Below are 20679 nucleotides of genomic sequence, written 5' to 3'. Positions count from 1 at the left end.
GCAGCTCTTCCATTCAACGAGAAAAGACCACTGTTGACAGACACAAAGGGTGTTTGTGTTTCCACGCACGCTTTTGTGTGGATACTGTGAGTGAGAGAGGGACATAGATGGAAATTGAGAGATTGGGTGGGTTAGCCATGTCTGGAATGTTGTCATGTTGAAACTCGAACTCCTCTTGAAAGACCCACATCAACTTTTTTCTTCCCCTACAGTCATATGTAAAGTTCATAGCTCTGTTGGCATTGTGCCCTCTGCCCCCTGGCCATGGGGTGGTCTGTTGGAGTACAAGGCCTGTGATTAGCCCAACATGAGCCAAAGGCATGGCTCACAGACCCCTCAGATCCATAGGAAACCGTTGATGGCAATTTGATAAAATGTCAGCATAATTGTTGGATTGGCCAAAATAGATGTAGGGATCTGCATTGATCTGTGTGTACTCCACATGTATGTTTTATTCTTTTGCTGCTTTTTCAGTTTAGTTAATTAAAATGAACTAATGCAACACAGTTCTTGAACATTTTGTCACAACACGGGATGTGTTCATACTTGACTGGTTTAATTTGATTAAAACAAGCTCTTCTGTGTTAGTGCAGTTCATTTGAAAAAGTGTGATCGCTGTCATCCAAACCCTGGTGTGCAGTACATAAACTATGTAGTTTAATTTCGTACTCTACTATATTAAAATTGTATTTTCTTGTTATGTTTTTAATTTTTATATATATATATATATATATATATATATATATATATATATATATATATATATATATATATATATATATATATATATAAAAATTAAAAACACAAGCAGTAGGGATATTTATATATTTATATTTATATTTATATTTATATTTATATTTATATTTATATTTATATTTATATTTATATTTTTATATTTATATTTATTGATTTATTTATTTATTTTTATATTTATATTTGTAATATTGTGGCCATGTTCTGAATGAAATACTAGCTTACTACTTACCATTGTGCAATGTATATACTGTAGACCAGCTACAATTTGTGAAAAATAAAATTATACGTTAAACATTATTCCATGATAAACAGTTTACACAGCACTACATTGCATTTTAAATTGGCATCCAATTATCATCTTGGAAATTAAAATGGTTATTTTGCATTTTTCAGTTTTGTGTAAAAAGTCTGATCATGAAAAGTAATTAGTCAAGAACCAGGTGTTTAAAGTCATTGCGGAATATTACTTCATTACTCATCTCTGAAAATGGAGAGTAAAGTTGAGTGTATTGTATTGTGGGATACAGTGAATGAACAATGTGTGGTTTAATTCAGAATGGCATACAACTCTTACTATTTCTGCCATATCCTTACATAAGTAAGAGTAGTTATATAGACGTGTATGCTAGTATTCATGGTGTGTTTCGATTCCTTTCCAGACCTTGGTATTTTCATTACTTATAATAGGCATTACTTATTTAATTTGAAGTGCCCCTATTATGCTCTTTCAAAAATGACCTTTCTGGCAGTGTGCAATATAGCTGTTTGTAAATGTATAAGGTCTGTTTTAAAGATCAAAATGCACAACAACAAATAGTTATTGTCTACTTAAAGAAATAATTGATTTTGAACTGCTGAAACGAGTTATCAGCAATTCCAGTCTCACTTCCTGTTACCTAACTATAACATTGTAACAAATTTACAGAATGCCAGCCTATTGTCTTCATTGACTCCCTGCTAATGATGTCTACTTTCACTCGCTCTCAAACACTAGTTGTAGCTGTGTTTGGTTCGTGTTGACATTTCTAGAAGACTGTTTTTAGCGCTGCAAATTAGGGCTGCACATGCACAATATATCGAAATTATCGAAATATCGCAAATGTATATATCGTGATATGCATATCGCAACGGCTTGCAATAACTGGGGTCATGAACAAAAGACAAAGAGAAAATCACTCACTGCTCTTGGCTGAATAACTTTTGTAGCTTTAATAAGAATCAGTATATATTTAATTCATACAGTGAAAACTAAGCGTTTTATTTTTACATTTGATTATTCAGTTTCTGTTGTTAAATAAACCTAATGTAGGATAACCTGAAACCCTAAAGCCCCGTGGTTTACACTGATGTTAAAATAACACTTCTTATGCTACAGTAAAACACTGCTGTTCACTTTCAGAAGCAGTAGGGATGTTTTCTTGTCACAAAAAGAATGTGAAACACGTACAGTATGTAAGTTATATCATTTTAAATATATTTTAAAGATGATTTAAGTTTACTTTACACACCTTTTAAGCATTATCGTATATCATATCGAATATCGCATTATTTAATGAGTTATCGCATATCGCATTTTTCTTCAATATCGTGCAGCCATACTGCGAATCCACTTTGCATGCACTTGAAATGGGTGAGGAGTTCACCCAAAAATGAACTCGCCCTCAAGCCATCCTCGGTGTATATGACTTTCTTCTTTCAGACAAACACAGAGTTATATTAAAAAATATCCAAGCTTTACTATAATGTATAGAATAGTATACTACTATATAATAGTAACTAAGATTTTGAAACCCTAAAAAGCACATCCATTCATCATAAAAGTAATCCATACGACTCCAGGGATTTAATAAAGGCCTTCTGAAGTGAAGCGATGCATTGTTTTGAAGAAAGATTTCCATATTTATAACCTTATAAACTAGAATCACTGGCTTCCAGTAACAGCCGTTCACGAGTTGAGTTCCGGCGAAAGAGTGACCTCTGGCCCGACGCATGATGTATTGATGAATTTGGAAGCGCAGAAGATGGATAAAAACAAAACACTGGTCACGAATTAGAAGTCTAAACCGAGAATCTTTAAAGAGAAATGTCGGAGGAGTTTGAGTTTGTCTACTCTCAGCTAAGCTTATGCTACTCCTCTTATGTCATATGTCATACGCCGGAACTCGACTCTCTCGTGAATGCTCGGATGGATGTTAACAGAAGCTAGTGATAACAGTTTATGAAGTTTTGATTATGGATATTTTTCTTACGCAAACAAATCGCTTCTCTTCAGGAGGCATTTATTAACCCCATGGAGCCTTATGGATTACTTTTATGATGGATGGATGCGTGTGGTTTTTTTCAATAAACAATAAACACTCAATTGAATTTTCAAAATTCAATAGTAAATCTCACAATAGTTTACTCCCATTTTTTTAAAGCTTGGAAGAGCCTGGATATTTTGGCTTAGATTGTGTTTGGCTGAAAGAAGAACACTTTCAACACCGTTGAAAGGTCACGCGTGTTCCAGTTCAAAAAGGTAACGTTAGGGTAGGGAGAAAAACTCCATCTCATTTTCTCCTCCAATTTCAAAATCGCCCGACATCGTTGTTTTACCATATTTATTTTATTTTATTTTATTTATTTATTTACTTTTTGTAAATACCGCTTGACTTAGTCTTTGCACGTTTGCTTTGTGGTTCGGTACTTCAGCCAGTCACACGTGATCTTTCAACGTGTCCGATCGTTGCGCTAAATAAGACTGGGATCCTTGGCTGGGATCGTGTAGAGCCCTTTAAAGTTGCATTGAAATTGCAATTTGGACCTTCAAACCATTGAACCCCATTGAAGTCCACTATATGGAGAAAAATCCTGGAATGTTTTCCTCAAAAACCTTAATTTCTTTTCGTCTGGAGAAAGAAAGACATGAACATCTTGGATGACGTGGGGGGTATAAATTCAGGAAATGTTAATTCTGAAGTGATCTAATCCTTTAAGTGAGCTGATAGCCATGGATGTCTATAATTCGGGAATAACAAATGCAGTTTTCACAATAAATACGATTTTTTTTCTGATTGGTTTTAATCCAGAAGATGTGGGGGTAGGAATTCATTGCTCCCACTATGCTGGAGGGTACAAACAGTTATAGATCTAATTTCCTGCAGTGTGATTTGGAGCAGGAGATGGGATATTTTTTGAGGCTGATGGTCTTATATGGATTGGATGGAAAGGTTTCTAAGCAAGTGAATGGTTGAAGTGTATAGGATGTAAGAAAACAAAGAAAAGTTTAGGTTTATTAGTCAAAATGGGGCAGGCAGTTGTGTGTGTACTGACAGGTAAGTGAACACTGTTTACATTTACAGTTAAGATTCCTTTTTTCCACGTTTGAGATAAAAGCAGTCAGGATGCTGTAGTTCAGAGATCATTTAAAATGATGACACAGCTCCATGTTGTTTAGAGGACAGACTTGTCTACTGTCACTGACAGTTAGTCTTGCTCTGCATTCATCGCTCTTCACTATAGTGACCTAGATCACATTTTCCCTTCAGCGTCAGGTGGAGTGTACGATTTTTAAATGTTTATTTTTTTTAATGTTACAGTGCTTACAGTGCACTTTATTCCAAATATTCAAAGTTTTCTTTTCTTTTACTTCTCCACATCATTAGAACATTTGGTCTCAATTTATATTGTGTCTTTAACTACTATGTACTAACATATAAATTAATATTTTGATAGAATGCACTTACAGTATTGTGTACATGCATTATTTTTACATTGTACTTAAAAATAAAAAAAAATCCCGCATGTAATTACAGCTGTAATTAATTTCTATAATTACATCTATAATTACACCGTTGACCTCACCTTTCCCGTATACCCTAACCCACTATTAAACCTACTTATACCACCAAACCTACCCGTATCCCACCTCAATAGCAGCAAGAGTGTTTTGCGATACAATATGAGCACAATAAGTACATTGTACTTATTTTTTGATGGAAGTACATAGTAGTTAAAGACACCTAATATAAAGTGTGTGACCGAACATTGCATTATAGAACCGTTAGTTCCAGATCTTTTCACAGTACATATTGTTTTAAAGCAGCTTCACAGAAAATGCAATGATTATATCAAAAATAATGCCCATATGGCAGTAATATACAGCTATGAAAGGCTAAATGTTATGTGGTTAACTTCATGTATTATGTTAAGCTGAACCAACAAACGTGTGTTAGGCAGCAAATACAACTAGTGCTCATAGCCTCATAATGTTTACAATACAAGGATTATGTTACAATATTGGGATGATATTTGAAAGTTTTGTCTGTCGATCCAAAGTTGCTATCATCTGAAATCTTCGCAATTATCGGCATTGCCCGAAAACATCGCAAAGGCTAGATCCAAACAGATCCGGATATAATTGTAATACGATTATGCAATTAAGAATGCTTGGCTAAAGGGATGTCTTTATTTTGGATTTATACAGAATTTACGTCACAGAGTTCATCTTAGAGGTCGGGAGTTTAAACTCTGGGAAAATTTTCAGTCCAGTGATCTAGTAGGCTAAGCGAATTCATTCAAACAATCAGTTCAAAACGGCGCAAATGAAGAAAACCAGGCTGGTTACATCAGAGATGGCAGAGCGAATAGAGACACGGTTTTCAGTGAATTATTCATTCCACTGTGTATTTCGCTTTAAAACACGAGCTCTGTCATTTTGACAGATATGTCATCTGTCATCTTGGAATTGGTCTGTTTATCTGTGACTGATAGAGCACAATCCCTAAACGCATCGCGCTGTGTGAAATACAGACTGAGCGGAACGTCAAAACATCCCACCGCTGGCCTGATGATATGCAAACTATGTTTGTCTGCTGGATAAAGCAAACCAGCATCTCGCTAGTAAAGTTTTGATGGATGAGGAATGCAGTCAAGGTAAAGACAAGTGAGGTCTCCAAGTGTCCTTTATTGAAAAGACACCTAAATTTACCTTGAAAAAAGCTTGCAGAAAATACTGTTTTGTGAGAATCATCCTTCAATCTGATGATTTACTTTGCTGGATATAGCAAATGATGACAAAATGAACGTGTTGAACAATATAAATGGTGTATGCTTAATTTAACCATAAGGGTGCGATTTAATCACAATTACAGTCACAAAGGAGCAATACCATTTAGGGCTATATTATAAGTAAGAGGCAATATTTTATCATTTCTATGGGGCTTAATAGGTAGTCAATGTAGAGATGCTTTTTGACCTGGTAAGAACTGTATCATCTGCATTCTGGATTTGGACTAACTGTATCTTGTTTTTTGAAGATGCAATGACACTGGGACTAACTGCACTGGGACTTTCCACTGTTTGTATCACTCCACTTGTTTGCATTTGCATGTTCCAAAAAAGTAAAGAGAGGAACATTTAGGCTAGTTGCTTAAAGTTTATTCATGGGAATCATTCCTAATTTGGATTGTTAGGAATCCTGCATGGCTTATAAGACAGTGTTTTTGACAGGATTGAATAATGAGACCATCTGTAGACGCTGGCTGATCTCTTGGAATTGCATGAGTGTGAGTTAATAATGACAGAATTACCTTTTTTTTTTTGCCCTTTAAGACAGTTTTTAACAGAGAAATACTTTTCAGTTCATATCCAAAAAAGTAATTGTTATAACATTAATATTGTGCCGATGACAAAATAGACACGTAATGAATGTTACTCACTGGAAAAATATGACAGAACCATCAATCTACGTTGTGTTTGAGTTCAAAACAATTGCCTGTTGAAAGTTTGAAACAAGTGCTTTCATGCCGTAACATCATCATGCCTCATACCTCTCTAATGGAGGGTTCAGCAGCTGACTGATTTGTTTGAAACATCACATCATGTCCTGACTTTTATTTCCATCTGTTTTCCTAGAGTTACTGGGCTCCACAAAGAGGCTGAATGTGAACTACCAAGATCAAGATGGGTAAGTTCTCTCATTTTCCACACGTTCAGTCCAAAATGTGGAGAACAAGGAAACTTGTATGCAATATCACATGAGCAGAAGTGGGATATGGCTCTATATCAGAACAGATGATATAAAGGGGTGAATTCAGGGACACTTTTCCCCAGTTATCTCAAAGGCAAAAAGTGCTCCAATCAACCTGAATTCACATTGCATAAATTTAACATATTTTGGTGGGTCGTTTGGTGAGTCATCCAAACCTTCCACCTTTAGAGTTTAATATTTATGTAGTAAACTCACTTGACTGAAATTTATGAATTTTTCATGTTTATAACTGCTGAGGACCAGATTGAAGCAAACGGAGCACATCAGGCACAAAAGCTTTAATCACATGTGCAAGGTTTATGTGCACCTTTGGCTGATCAGAACATTGTGTGTGTCCCACCTGTTTAAACACTGAAAATGTGCTGTTCTATCATGTCGACATCCTTCTTTTTTACAATTTCTATGCTTTCTGACGCTGTGACTAGTCAACCCTTACTCAGTTTAAAAAACTTAAAAAATCTTGTCGAAAAGGAATTGTCACAAAAACACAAATTGGGGATTTCTTTCTGTTTGAAAAACACTATTATTAATAATTAAAAAAACACCTGCCAGACTCAACATACATGAACAAACATATTATTTTACTTGGCTATTGTTTTTGTTTTTTTGTATATTGACACTCTTTGGCAATCTGTGCATCATTTCCCCACTCATGAAATGCACCCTCATCCGTCCCTAAAGCAGTAATGAAGTTATCAAGGACATTAATTAATTAAACCTAGACGAATATGTTACCTGCAAGGGATAACTATATGAATATTTGACTCATCCACCAATTATAATTTCCTCTTTGTAGAGTCTTCTGAGTTTACAATATTGTTCCCCTAGTAAAATAATTGGTGAAGAAAGATAAAACACTTGGCATCAAGCTGTTTAATTACTCATTACAAAATTATCCGTATAATTTTGCATTGCTATATTTTAGTGTGTGTGTTTTTAAATCAATGAATGATTTATTAAAGTGATTTATTTTTTTTGTAATATTTTTTTTTTTTTTTTTTTTTTTTGCCAGTCCTGCATTAGATTATAGCAATATAGGGCCCTATTTTAATGATCTAAGCCCATGGTTTGAAGCACACTTTAAATTCAGTCCGAATTCACTTTTGCTAATGTAATGACAGGAAAAATGGTCGGTGCGCCCCGGCGCATGGTCTTAAAGGGTGTCTCTATTCTCTTAATGAGTAATCGGTGTGTTTTGGGCGTAACGTCCAATAAACCAGTCAGAGTCTCATCTCCCATTCCCTTTAAAAGCCAGTTGCGCTCGCGCCAACAATGCGCCTGAACACGCCTCGTTTTCAGACCAGCGTACCCATGGGTGCACAAATAGGCGCAAATGCATTTGCCATTTAAACAACGTGGTGCAGAATGATAACTGCGTCGGGCTAAAACTAGCAAAAAACACTTGCATCATGCCTGGCGCTGCATTGGGCCGGGTGTATGATGGGGCCCATAGTGTACATCGGCTGTACACTGTAAATCAGATTGCATTAAAAATAAAAACAGAGGGAAGTATGGGACTTGAAATTGTTCACACATTACTGTAAACATTCACACATAAATGTCTGGTAAAAGTTTTTTAAACAGGAATTTGTATTGTAAGAATTAAACATAATACGTCCTATTATATGAACCTATGTTTGTTTACTGCATGCCCTGCAGAGTCGCAGACACATATTAAAATTATATGTCTAAAGTGAAAGCAAACATTTGAGAGAAAATCTGGTGCGTGTGTTATATGCGTGTATATTAGATGCGTCGTGTGCCGGTCTTAAAGCGACAGTAGCCTAATAGTAAACATGCTGCCGCTAATCCTTAAAGGAATAGTTCACCAAAAAATGAAAATTATGTCATTATTTACTCTCTAATGTTGTTTCAAACCTGTATTAATTTCTTTCTTGTGCTGAACACAAAATAATATATTTTGAAGAATGTGGGTAAACAAACCGTTGCTGGTCCCCATTGACTTTCATAGGAGAAAAAACCTACACACTGGGGAGCAGCAACTGTTTGGTTACCCACATTCTTCAAAATAACTTTTATTTTCAACAGAAGAAAGAAACTTTTTACAGGTTAAACTTGAGAATAAATTATGACAATTTTCATTTTGGGGGAACTATCCCTTTAATGTTAATAAAACAACAAAACACAAAGAGAAAATCATTCACTGACGGAGAACTTTAATAGTAGCTTTAATAAGAATCAATGTATAATTTATACAGTCTATGTAGTGTTTTAATTTCATATTTGTTCATTTAATTACTTTCTTCAACTGCTAAATACACCTACTGTACAGTATCTGAACAAATAAAACACTGTTTATTTCATTTGTATATTAAGCTGTGTAATGTGTATCTTTGTTCTTATTTTTTTAATAACAAAGAAAATAATGACAAAGATTTTTATCTTCACCACTTTGGCCTAAATGTCTACCATTCCTTTTTATTTTATATTTTGGTACCTAAGGCTTTTGAAGTATAGGACTTGAAATTGTTCACACATTACTGTAAACATTCACACATAAATGTCTGGCATTACTTCAGGTAAGATTTTTAAACAGGAATTTGTATTGTAAGAATTAAACGCATAATTAATACGCTATTATATTAACCTTTGTTTGTTTACTGCATGCCCTGCAGTGTCGCACACATTAAAATTATATTCCATGTCTTGACTTGAGTTTGTTTGCTGCGCCTAGCTGTGGTTTTGCTTTCACAGTGTATTTGCATACAGTGGGGAGAACAAGTATTTGATACATTGCCGATTTTGCAGGTTTTTCCACTTGCAAAGCATGTAGAAGTCTGTAATTTTTATCATAGGTACAAAAATCACATTGTATGATTTTTAAGTAATTAATTTGTATTTTATTGTATGACATAAGTATTTGATGCATCAGAAAAGCAGAACTTAATATTTGGTACAGTAGCCTTTGTTTGCAATTACAGAGATCATACGTTTCCTGTAGTTCTTGACCAGGTTTGCACACACTGCAGCAGGGATTTTGGCCCACTCCTCCATACAGACCTTCTCCAGATCCTTCAGGTTTCGGGGATGTCGCTGGGCAATACGGACTTTCAGCTCCCTCCAAAGATCAGTTCAGGTCTGGAGACTGGCTAGGCCACTCCAGGACCTTGAGATGCTTCTTACGGAGCCACTCCTTAGTTGCCCTGGCTGTGTGTTTCGGGTCGTTGTCATGCTTGAAGACCCAGCCACGACCCATCTTCAATGCTCTTACTGAGGGAAGGAGGTTGTTGGCCAAGATCTCGCAATACATGGCCCCGGTCATCCTCTCCTTAATACAGTGCAGTCGCCCTGTCCCCTTTGCAGAAAAGCATCCCCAAAGAATGATGTTTCCACCTCCATGCTTCACGGGTCGGATGGTGTTCTTGGGGTTGTACTCATCCTTCTTCTTCCTCCAAACACAGCGAGTGGAGTTTAGACCAAAAAGCTCTATTTTTGTCTCATCAGACCACATGACCTTCTCCCATTCCTCCTCTGGATCATCCAGATGGTCATTGGCAAACTTCAGATGGGCCTGGACATGCGCTGGCTTGAGCAGGGGGACCTTGCGTGCGCTGCAGGATTTTAATCCATGACGGCGTAGTGTGTTACTAATGGTTTTCTTTGAGACTGTGGTCCCAGTTCTCTTCAGGTCATTGACCAGGTCCTGCCGTGTAGTTCTGGGCTGATCCCTCAGCTTCCTCATGATCATTGATGCCCCACGAGGTGAGATCTTGCATGGTGCCCCAGACCGAGGGAGATTGACCGTCATCTTGAACTTCTTCCATTTTCTAATAATTGCACCAACAGTTGTTGCCTTCTCACCAAGCTGCTTGCTTGTTGTCCTGTAGCCCATCCCAGCCTTGTGCAGGTCTACAATTTTATCCCTGATGTCCTTACACAGCTCTCTGGTCTTGGCCATTGTGGAGAGGTTGGAGTCTGTTTGATTGAGTGTGTGGTGTATTTTATACAACAAGTTCAAACAGGTGCAGTTAATACAGGTAATGAGTGGAGAACAGGAGGGCTTCTTAAAGACAAACTAACAGGTCTGTGAGAGCCGGAATTCTTACTGGTTGGTAGGTGATCAAATACTTATGTCATGCAATAAAATGCAAATTAATTATTTAAAAATCATACAATGTGATTTTCTGGATTCCGTCGCTTACAGCTGAAGAGTACCTATGATAAAAATTACAGACCTCTACATGCTTTGTAAGTAGGAAAACCTGCAAAATCGGCAGTGTATCAAATACTTGTTCTCCCCACTGTATATTCTATCCAAACTTTGTGCTGTAACACCTTTGTGTGCAAACAGGAAGAAGAAAGTACCTAAGAGTGCCTAGCTTGTCTAAGAGATAAAAATGTAATTCTTCTGTTGCTTCTCCTCAATATATGACACAAACTTACATGTATCGTAGGTTTTCTTTAAACTATAGCTCATGGTTAGTCAAAAGCAACGTGACATGGTTTGACTTGTTTTCTTATGACTCTTCCCATGATTCCTTTGCTTTGAGGTACCATCACTGTTTGGAATCAAAGCTTAGACTGTTGAGAGAGCCACAGACTCAAAGCTCTGATCACTCTTAAAAATTCTGGACTGTGGCTCTGGGAAATGTCGTCTGGAGATGAAACTGCTACGTGTATACTTTGTGTGCATTTGAGATCACAACCAATGTACATTAAAGAAAGATGACATGAAAAAAGATTTTGTATTTGATGATAATGATTGAGTTGAATGAACAGCTAGACCCCCTAAGGTATTGCTGACATAAGTCACAGATGAAGACAAAGATTTTTGTCTTAATTGTCCTTGGTAAAACTTTTGTTTGGCCAACTTGAATTAGTTTGTTCACTGAATTTCTCATTCAACTAGAAAATTCCTGTCAAGGCAACTACTAATTTCTTGTAGGGATGGGCGATATAGCAAAAATATTATATCACGATTCTTTTCAGGAAAATTAATTATCATGATTCTTTTTCAAGTTGGTTTTACTATTTTACAAGTGACTGAGCATTACAGCCAAACTAATGTCCCTATTTTAAAAAACAAAGCCTTATAGGTAACCAAATATAAAATAAAAAGGAATGGCAGACATTTAGGCCATAGTTGCAAAGATAAAAGTCTTTGTCATTATTTTCTTTATTAAAAAAATAAGAGCAAAGATACTCATTACACGGCTTAATATACAAATGAAATAAACAGTGCTTTATTTGTTCAGATACTGTACAGTAGGTGTATTTAGCAGTAGCATTGAAGAAAGTAATTAAATGAACAAATATGAAATTAAAACACTACATAGACTGTATAAATTATACATTGGTTCTTATTAAAGCTACTATTAAAGTTCTCAGTCAGTGAATGATTTTCTCTTTGTGTTTTGTTGTTTTATTAACATTAAAGGGATAGTTCCTCCCAAAATGAAAATTGTCATAATTTACTCCTAAGTTTAACCCGTAATAAGTTTCTTTCTTCTGTTGAAAAGAAGTTATTTTGAAGAATGTGGGTAACCAAACAGTTGCTGCTCCCGATAGGTTTTTTCTCCTAAGAAAGTCAATGGGGACCAGCAACTGTTTGGTTACCCACATTCTTCAAAATATCTTCTTTTGTGTTCAGCACAAGAAAGAAATTAATACAGGTTTGGAACAACATTAGAGAGTAAATAATGACATAAATTTCATTTTTTGGTGAACTATTCCTTTAAGGATTAGCGGCAGCATGTTTACTATTAGGCTACTGTGGCTTTAAGACCGGCACGCGACGCATTTTAACACACGCACCAGATTTTCTCTCAAATGTTTGCTTTCACTTTAGACATAACCATCTCTGTTTATGTAAACCTTGTGTGTATTTGACAGTATTAGCGCAATGAGACTCTAAAGATAATTCAGTCCAGAAACCAGGCGCTGTGTGACAGGCTTTTAGTGCATGTGCACTTCGGGTGTATGAGCTCAGAAAAGCGCACGTTAGAACAGCACATCGGCACGCGAATGAAATGTTTAACCGGCAAGTCTTTAAAGCACATGCAAATAATGAACTTTTGTGAATTGCAGTGTCCCGTACCTCTGCATTAACTTGTGATGTGTATGTACGTCGCGTTGTACAGTATGTTGAGACAAGAGGCGCCAGAACTGCAACTGATAGAATGCACTAACACGATATTTCTTCAAAAGCAGATCGTGGAGACATTTTAACACACAAAAATCGTGATATTGCACATCCCTAGTTTCTTGTTTCAGAAATTGTAAAGAAATTTCATTGTTCATGGTTTTATTCTTATGTTTTAAATCACATCAATAGGCCTATATGAAGTACACTCTGCAAACTCTGCCTCACAGAAACAATATTGCACAGTAAAAGTATTTCATGCAGTCAGCATGAAATGAAAATTCATCCCTTTTTTTTAAATGCATGTTGTTGAACTTATTGTGAACAATTAAACTATGCATTCATTTATTATCTTTGTATTATTATTTGACAGTAATTTAATCAAATTATCATAACTCGATCTTCTGGTGAAAGACAGATGACTTTCTTGTGAAAAATGCTGAAATTCCAGTCATTTGGTTTGCTTAAACCCCGCCCTTTCTTACAATTGACTGCAAGCTTGCATTCAGATCTTCCTCCATCCAATCAACAACTGACTATTAAACCCAAATCCCCCACACTACATTTTTTTTTCCTTTTTCGATAAATAGAAAACTCTAATGTACATCACTCTACAAAAGAAAAGATCTGCTGCTACTTGTTACATAATACATTGCTTTAATATTCAAATTTAATAAACTCACCAACCTCAGTCAACAAATATCATTTAGTAAAAACATTTTTAGTATCTCCAATTAACAAATGCCCAACAGTGATGGTTAAAACAACATAAACAATAATCTGATTAAAAAAAAAGAAATTCATGCCGCAGTTCAGCTCAGATTGGTTCAAACTCTCTTAGGCTATTCAGTTGGTTAACATGTTTTTTTTTTTTTTTAAATGTAATTCTCATTTCTTGTATCTGTGACTCACTAAGCCCTGTATGCTAGGCAAAATCTAATTGCTTTTGTACAGTGTGTGCACAGGTTGAATCTGTTGTTGAATCTGGGTGTCCCATTAGTCTTGAGAGACAATAGTTGAAAGCGTATCTCGATGAAGTTGAGGGCCTCACATTAGCATGAGTGCTAATTTGCGCTTTCATGAGCAGCAGGGGAAGAACTGAGTAACTGGCTCCTGAGGGACCTGCAGCTGAGGTGGAGGAAAAACAGTTCATTAGTCATCACTGCTACTGGCGCTGTTCGCTTCTTTCTTTATCTCTTTCTTTCTCACTCTCTCACTCTCTCACACACACACACACATAATAATTTGTCAAAGCCCAGCAGGATATTTTTTAACATGCACAGTAGCTTTCGTAGGGTGACATACTAGTGTGTAAGAGGTGTCCCTAGTGGATGTGTTTCAGAAGTGTGGATCAGACAGAGAGCTTTCCGTACCTCTGTTGACAGCAATGCAACTGAAACTTTGACACTTAAAAATGTTCATAAAGAGATTGTAAAAACTAATCCATATGAGTTGAGAGGTTTAAGCCAAAATTCTCTGAAGAGACACGATCGTTTTATATGGTGACCAGATTTAATTTAGGCTTTTATTCACATATATACATTCATCAACTCATATATCAGTTGTGGTAAACCAACAGAAGCTCAAGCATATTCGTTCATATCATATTCGACATGCGAGAGCCAATGAGGTTTGTTTTTGTGTTATGCAACACTTTTGAGCTTCCGCAATAGGTTTTTGTTCTCGAGTGTCAAGCAGGTTCAACTGAGCTTCTCTTTATGTTCGCTGATCAATGTTTATATGCGAATAAAAGCCTAAATTCAATCTGTTCGTCATATAAAGTGATCGATAAAATTTGGATTAAACCACTCAATTCATGTGGATTCGTTTTACGATCTTTTTATGAACTTTTTGAAGCGTCAAAGTGTCAGTTGTGGAGTTGGCAGAAAGCTCTCAGATTTCATCAAAAAGATCTTCATTTGTGTTCCGAAGATGAACGAAAGTCTTAAGGGTTTGGAACGACATGAGGGTCAGTAATTAATGACAGAATTTTTATTTTTGGGTGAACTAACAGTTTAAAAGTAATTTGTCTGTCCACACTGAATGTGAAAAGTTGGTGTTTAATGTAAAATTAAGAAGGACATAATATTAATCACATAGTTGTCATCACTTTAAGTACTTTCTTACTTACAACATACTTATTTAATGCAAAATATAACAATGGTCCAGACTTCAAGAGGACAACCCTGAATGCCTATACAGTATCTTTTCTCAGTCAAATGGCCTTCTGCTATATATAAATGTAAAAATAATAATAGCCTGATATAACATCTGATCTTACCTTTTAGTATTCATATCCAATTGATCTCAGCTGATGAAATATTTAATTTGTTTTGGCTCTCGGGGGGCAAAAATTCTCATCTTTGACTATTTTGACTGTTAGGCTAGATTTTTTTTATTTCTTTATTTACAAAGCACTACTGCTGGGCAGATGGAAATTTATAACTATTCCAAAAAAGGATTGTAGTTAGTAATTACCATATTAGTAATAAGTAAAAAAAATAGTAATGAAGTAAAGGACAAAGAAACACATTCACATTACATAGAACAAGTGACAGGTCTATTAATTTGTATTTACACTCTTAGACTGTTATGTCCTGTTTATTGTCAATCATTGCAGTTTTGGATTCAACTGTGCATTTAAATACAGTTGTAAATCCAAAAACTTTGCAGTGTACTGAGCAGCATGAAAAACACAACTTTTTTTCAAATAGTATACGAGTTATAAAACAAAGTGAGCAAAGAGCGCTTCCTTTATAATCACTGAAGCGGTCAATCACTTGGGCTATAAGGCTATTCAGCACCTGCTCACTGAGATCTACACTCCTGCGAAAACTCCCTCTATAATCAAAAAAGCTGTCTACACGGTGCAATCTTATTTACATTGTGTTTACACTTTGTTGGTAATATGAAAGGATTTACGAGCATGCAGAGGTCTAAATTGTGCAGTGAACGAAAACCGAGCCGTTTTGAGCGGTGTTGAGCAGATTCTGATTAACTTAAACACCTCTGATAGGCCATTTCGTTCTCACATTTAATAGATATGTCTGTGATTGGCTGCAACGATCAACACTTTTTTGTAAATGCAAACCTTTGATGCTCTTCACAAAGTGCTTACACAGATACTCACAGGAGCGTTTGAAAGCAGCATCTATCAGTAGGTACCGAATATACCTGGTACTCGCAGTCACTGCAGAAATGCTGGTATAATTTTTATTTTTTTATTTCAGACAATCCAATCAGTGACAATCCTTATGGGCACTTATATATAACTTAGAATTAGTTCATAATTAACAACTTTGGAAATTTCAATCGTATACTAATCGCTGAACTTATGTTCTACGTTTCATTTCATTAATCCATTCACTGTACTCTGTGCACTCTGTTAGGGCCCTTTATTCTCCTGTATTTTAGGTGTTTCTGGTAAAATGGGGTTGTGTGACAAGTGCACTGTAAAATGCATAAATGTCTCATCCATCATTAAACTCAAGTCAGAGGGATTGTGATGCTGAGTTACACTTATGGACTGGAAAGGAATGTCTCTAAACTGATCCTTCAAACTTTGAATAAATACTGAGTAACTTTAATTGGAGCATCATTGAACCGGTGCACACTGACATCGAACGACAGCATATAGTATATAGCAAAAGCTAGCTGATAGTGAAAACAGTGACATTTCCTCTCTTAGACAAGCAAGTCTAAAGAAATCTTGGTATTCAGTTCCTGTGATACATTTTTAATACAAATTATATATTTATCTGTCTCAGACAGACATGCTTTGTTGGTATTTGCACAGTTCTACCAGATTCAGTTTTAACCCCAGAAACAATCTGAGTCTGCAAGGAAAAGTCATCTTAAATCAAAGAGCCAATTATACACTTATTAGCTGAACTAACACATTTTAAAAGCCGTTAGAACTTTGCCTACTTCATGGCATTTACGTATCAATAGGACAATATGTGGTGGTCAAGTACACTTGGCATCACACTTAAGAAATGATAATCCTTTTATTCAGCTCTTCCACTTATAACAATCCCTTTGATGGTATCATATCTGTAGATCTGTCCTGACTCTTGAACAGCACACTATTTATTTCATGTGTTTGGTCCATAACTTGTATATGTATGGTGACGGAGTAGATTTATTTGGCCTAATCTGCATAGGTTGAGTTCAGTACTTTTAAAGTATGTTAAGAAATGTTCTTTTTTTCATTTTCCAGTCTTCCATTCCCTCAAACACATGCATATTTTAAAGCTGGACCATCTCCTGTCATAACGCGACTGTGAAAGCAGAGATTTAACTGCTAATTGAGCAGTGCGCTCTTGCTGTGCCTTCAGGATTGATCTCAGTACTGTTCTCAATTGAACTGGCCAACATTTCCCTCTTTCACACCAGATGGATTATTTTTCTGCTAAATGAGATGCATTTTTGTCATGTTCTGTTTGTAAAATGAATGAAGGCCTTTTCTAAGATATTGATTCAGTGTGGTCCATCAGGGCATAAAAACACACCATATTTTTGATGTTTACAGTTTATATTTTCTTAATTAAATCTGAGGAGTTGCTGCTTGGCCAAATGCTTTAATTTAACCAATAAACATACCAGTTCAGAGATCTAAGTAGCTTTTAACAGTTTCCAGGAAAATTGTGTAGTTTTCAGGACTTTTTCCTGATTTTCCGTTCTTCAGTTTTTCAGCTCTTCATCATGCGGCTCTCACTGGCACCTCTGAACTCTTGTCTCTGCTGTTGGAGGCACAGGCCACTGTGGACATCAAAGACAGTAACGGTGAGACCTTTTACCATTTTTATCCCATAGCCAATGATTTTCTTTACTTCACAATCTTTTTTTGTACTTTTGTATGCAATGTACTTTTTTCCCCATATCAACACTTTCCACCAAAAAAACTAAAATAAACATTATTAATAAAATAATATTAACGAATGAATAATTAATTCATTAATTTGTGAAATGATAGATAGATAGTACATGCGTACATGATATTGTGTTGTTCATGAGCTGAGCATAGAAAAACTAGTCATTGTTTTTCCCTTTTTTAAAGGAGCTATATTATCATATATTATTATCATCGTTCAGTCTCTTGTACTTTACGTGTGCACAAGTGCAGGCATGAGGAAATAGTTGCTTGCTGCAGTTCACTTAACAGCCACCGGTGTCGCTAGTAATGGGTTTCTGAATTCTACGTAAAGCCCTTTTAAAAGAAAAATGATTCCGCCACCAAAGAAAGCACAGTTTCTTTCCCTGTGTGAAAAAAAACTAGAAGCTGTGAAAATAATGATTTTCTGCTCACTGTTGAAGGTATGCGTCCATTGCACTATGCTGCCTGGCAGGGGAATGCTGAGACTGTACTTATGCTTCTAAGAGCTGGAGCTTCTGTAAATGGGGCTTCACAAGATGGACAGATCCCTCTCCACCTGGCTGCACAGTACGGACACTATGAGGTGGTACGTACCTCACTACTCCTCTACTTTTGACCAATTTGTGCCTGTCTACGCTGACACAAGGCTTTGTCTTTTTTAACACTGAACCTAAAGCTACAAAACATAAGGCACAAGGATAGGGCCACAACCTGATTGTACCGCTTTTATGACATATATTTTGCAAGAGAATTTACCAAACATTCAAAACAGTGCTGTGTTGGACTAAATGCACATTGTATGTGTGTTCATTCATATAGTGGTATTTTTACCAGCTGAGAACTCACAAAGAGCTGAAAAAGTGTGTAAGGGAATCAAAACAGTGCAAGGAATTCCTCTGTTGCACATAAATGAACTGTAGTAGAACTGTGTCATCAAGTCCTGTTTTTAGTTTGTTGAGATGTCTTTGGTCCGTTACATTCATGTTTCAGCCGAACCATACCAGAGTTAATTTGGATGTGGACAGAGACCCCCTGAAAATGTAGGTCTCGGTTTGCTTGTTTGATGCACACCAAGGTTCGGATGGCATTGTCACACTTACTCATGAACCACACTCAAATGAACAAAGCAATCACACCAGAGTTTGGTAATCACTCTTTGGGGTCAATCTGACCCCAGTGGACTTTTCCTTCATTTTTTAAAAGTGTTACCTTCATCTCAGGGGCATGAAACTCTGTGACTTTTCCTTAATAATCTATCTAAACATGCACAAAAAAACTGGGCTTGATTTGGTTGTTCTAAAGGTGTGTAATTTTTTTTTTTACCTTTTAAGGTCTTTGGGGTCAAAATGACCCCACATTGAAAATGAATGGGAAAATGAAAAAAATGACTTTTTTTAATTTTGTTTGTCAAAAAAATAAAAGTAAATCCATTATAAATCTGAAAAATTCTACAAATAAACCAAGGTCTGGTCCTAGAGCATAAATAAAAAGTAGAACGAACTTTCTATCTCATACACACACACACACACACACAAACACACAGATGTATGTGACTGCAACAGAGATCATTTTCACAGAAATTGGCAATTAAAATAAACAAAACTGGCATAAATCTAAAAAAAAATACATTTAAATGAAGGTCTGGTCCTAGAGCATAAACCCAAAGTGGAACAAACTTTCTATCTCATACACACACACAAACACACACACACACATGTATGTCACTGCAACAGAGAGCATTTTTATAGAAATTGGCAAATAAAATCAACTAAACTGGCATAAATCTGAAAAATGTCACATATGCAACATGGAACAAGCTTGTACACACACACACACACACACACACACACACACACACACACACACACACACACACACACACACACACACACACACACACACACACACACACACACACACACACACACACACACACACACACACACACACATATTACAGTCATGTCATAGTGGTGACTTGTAATGTTTCTGCAAATGTATGTATAATAATTTGCAAAAGCAGATAATTCAAAATATATCAGAAAACAACAACAAATTCTAACTCTGACAAAACTACATATTTTTTATGTATTTCAAAATGTTTAAATAAATATTCACAAAATATATATCATAAAGTTGTGAAGAGAAGTTGAAGCATCAAGAACAATGAAGTGAAAATGAATGAGTCTCTATGGCCCTCTATTGGATATATGTGGTCATTGCACTTTCTTTCTTTAATTATAATTTCTAAAGTTTTTCCACAAACCAGCAGATGTCAGTATTCTATCCCTAACACCTAGAGCAATGTCCAAAAACTATTTAGATTTAATTAAGATCATCATTTAAGTGATTTTTTTCTTTAAAAAATCATTTTTCATGAGCCAATTTATGGCCTAGTTATGTAATTGTGCAGTAAATAGGTAAAAAACTTCAAAATTTCCACAAAAACACAGCATAAATGTATAGTTGAGAAGTAAATAAAAAAAATGATATATAGTTTTCCATATAAAAAATGTATATTTCCTTATGCAATCGCTCTTTAAAAGACCTTAAGTGTTATCCTTTTTTAGGAGTGATTAAGGGTTAAATCAGACCAAACCTACCAAGTGAACACACACCAAGTGATTTCCATGCAACAAATTATTTTTCTTTTTTACGATAATCATAGAAGTTTGTATTGCCATCACAAATTATGGGTCTGCATTTGTTACATCTAGTGATGCACCCCAGTGAATTTTTTTCCGTAACTGAATTTAAAGGAAAGCGGAAAATAAAGTTTATTTAATAATCAATTAATAAATCACATTTATTTAAAAAAAGCAACACACAAATTAAATCCGAGTTGTATATTCTACTACAATTCGTAAAAATTTAAATGGTGGCTGCAATAACTTGTTTTCATGACAGATTTATT

The 20679-nt window shown here is 35.7% G+C and overlaps 1 protein-coding gene across 4 annotated transcripts in view; it reads left to right on the top strand.

The window, feature by feature from the left end:
* The window catches only part of LOC311096484 (CASK interacting protein 2), a 54534-nt gene that overhangs the window by 7113 nt on the left and 26742 nt on the right, over nucleotides 1-20679 (top strand). For all 4 annotated transcript variants that reach the window (XM_084135668.1, XM_084135671.1, XM_084135670.1 and 1 more), the window contains exons 3-5: nucleotides 6652-6703; nucleotides 17578-17675; nucleotides 18207-18352. In XM_084135668.1, the coding sequence (XP_083991794.1) occupies nucleotides 6652-6703; nucleotides 17578-17675; nucleotides 18207-18352 (296 nt within the window). The remainder of the gene's footprint in view (nucleotides 1-6651; nucleotides 6704-17577; nucleotides 17676-18206; nucleotides 18353-20679) is intronic.

Source organism: Abramis brama (assembly GCF_963993115.1).
Source record: "Abramis brama genome assembly, chromosome: 14".
Lineage (NCBI taxonomy): Eukaryota > Metazoa > Chordata > Actinopteri > Cypriniformes > Leuciscidae > Abramis > Abramis brama.
This window is presented reverse-complemented; position numbering and strand designations above follow the sequence as displayed.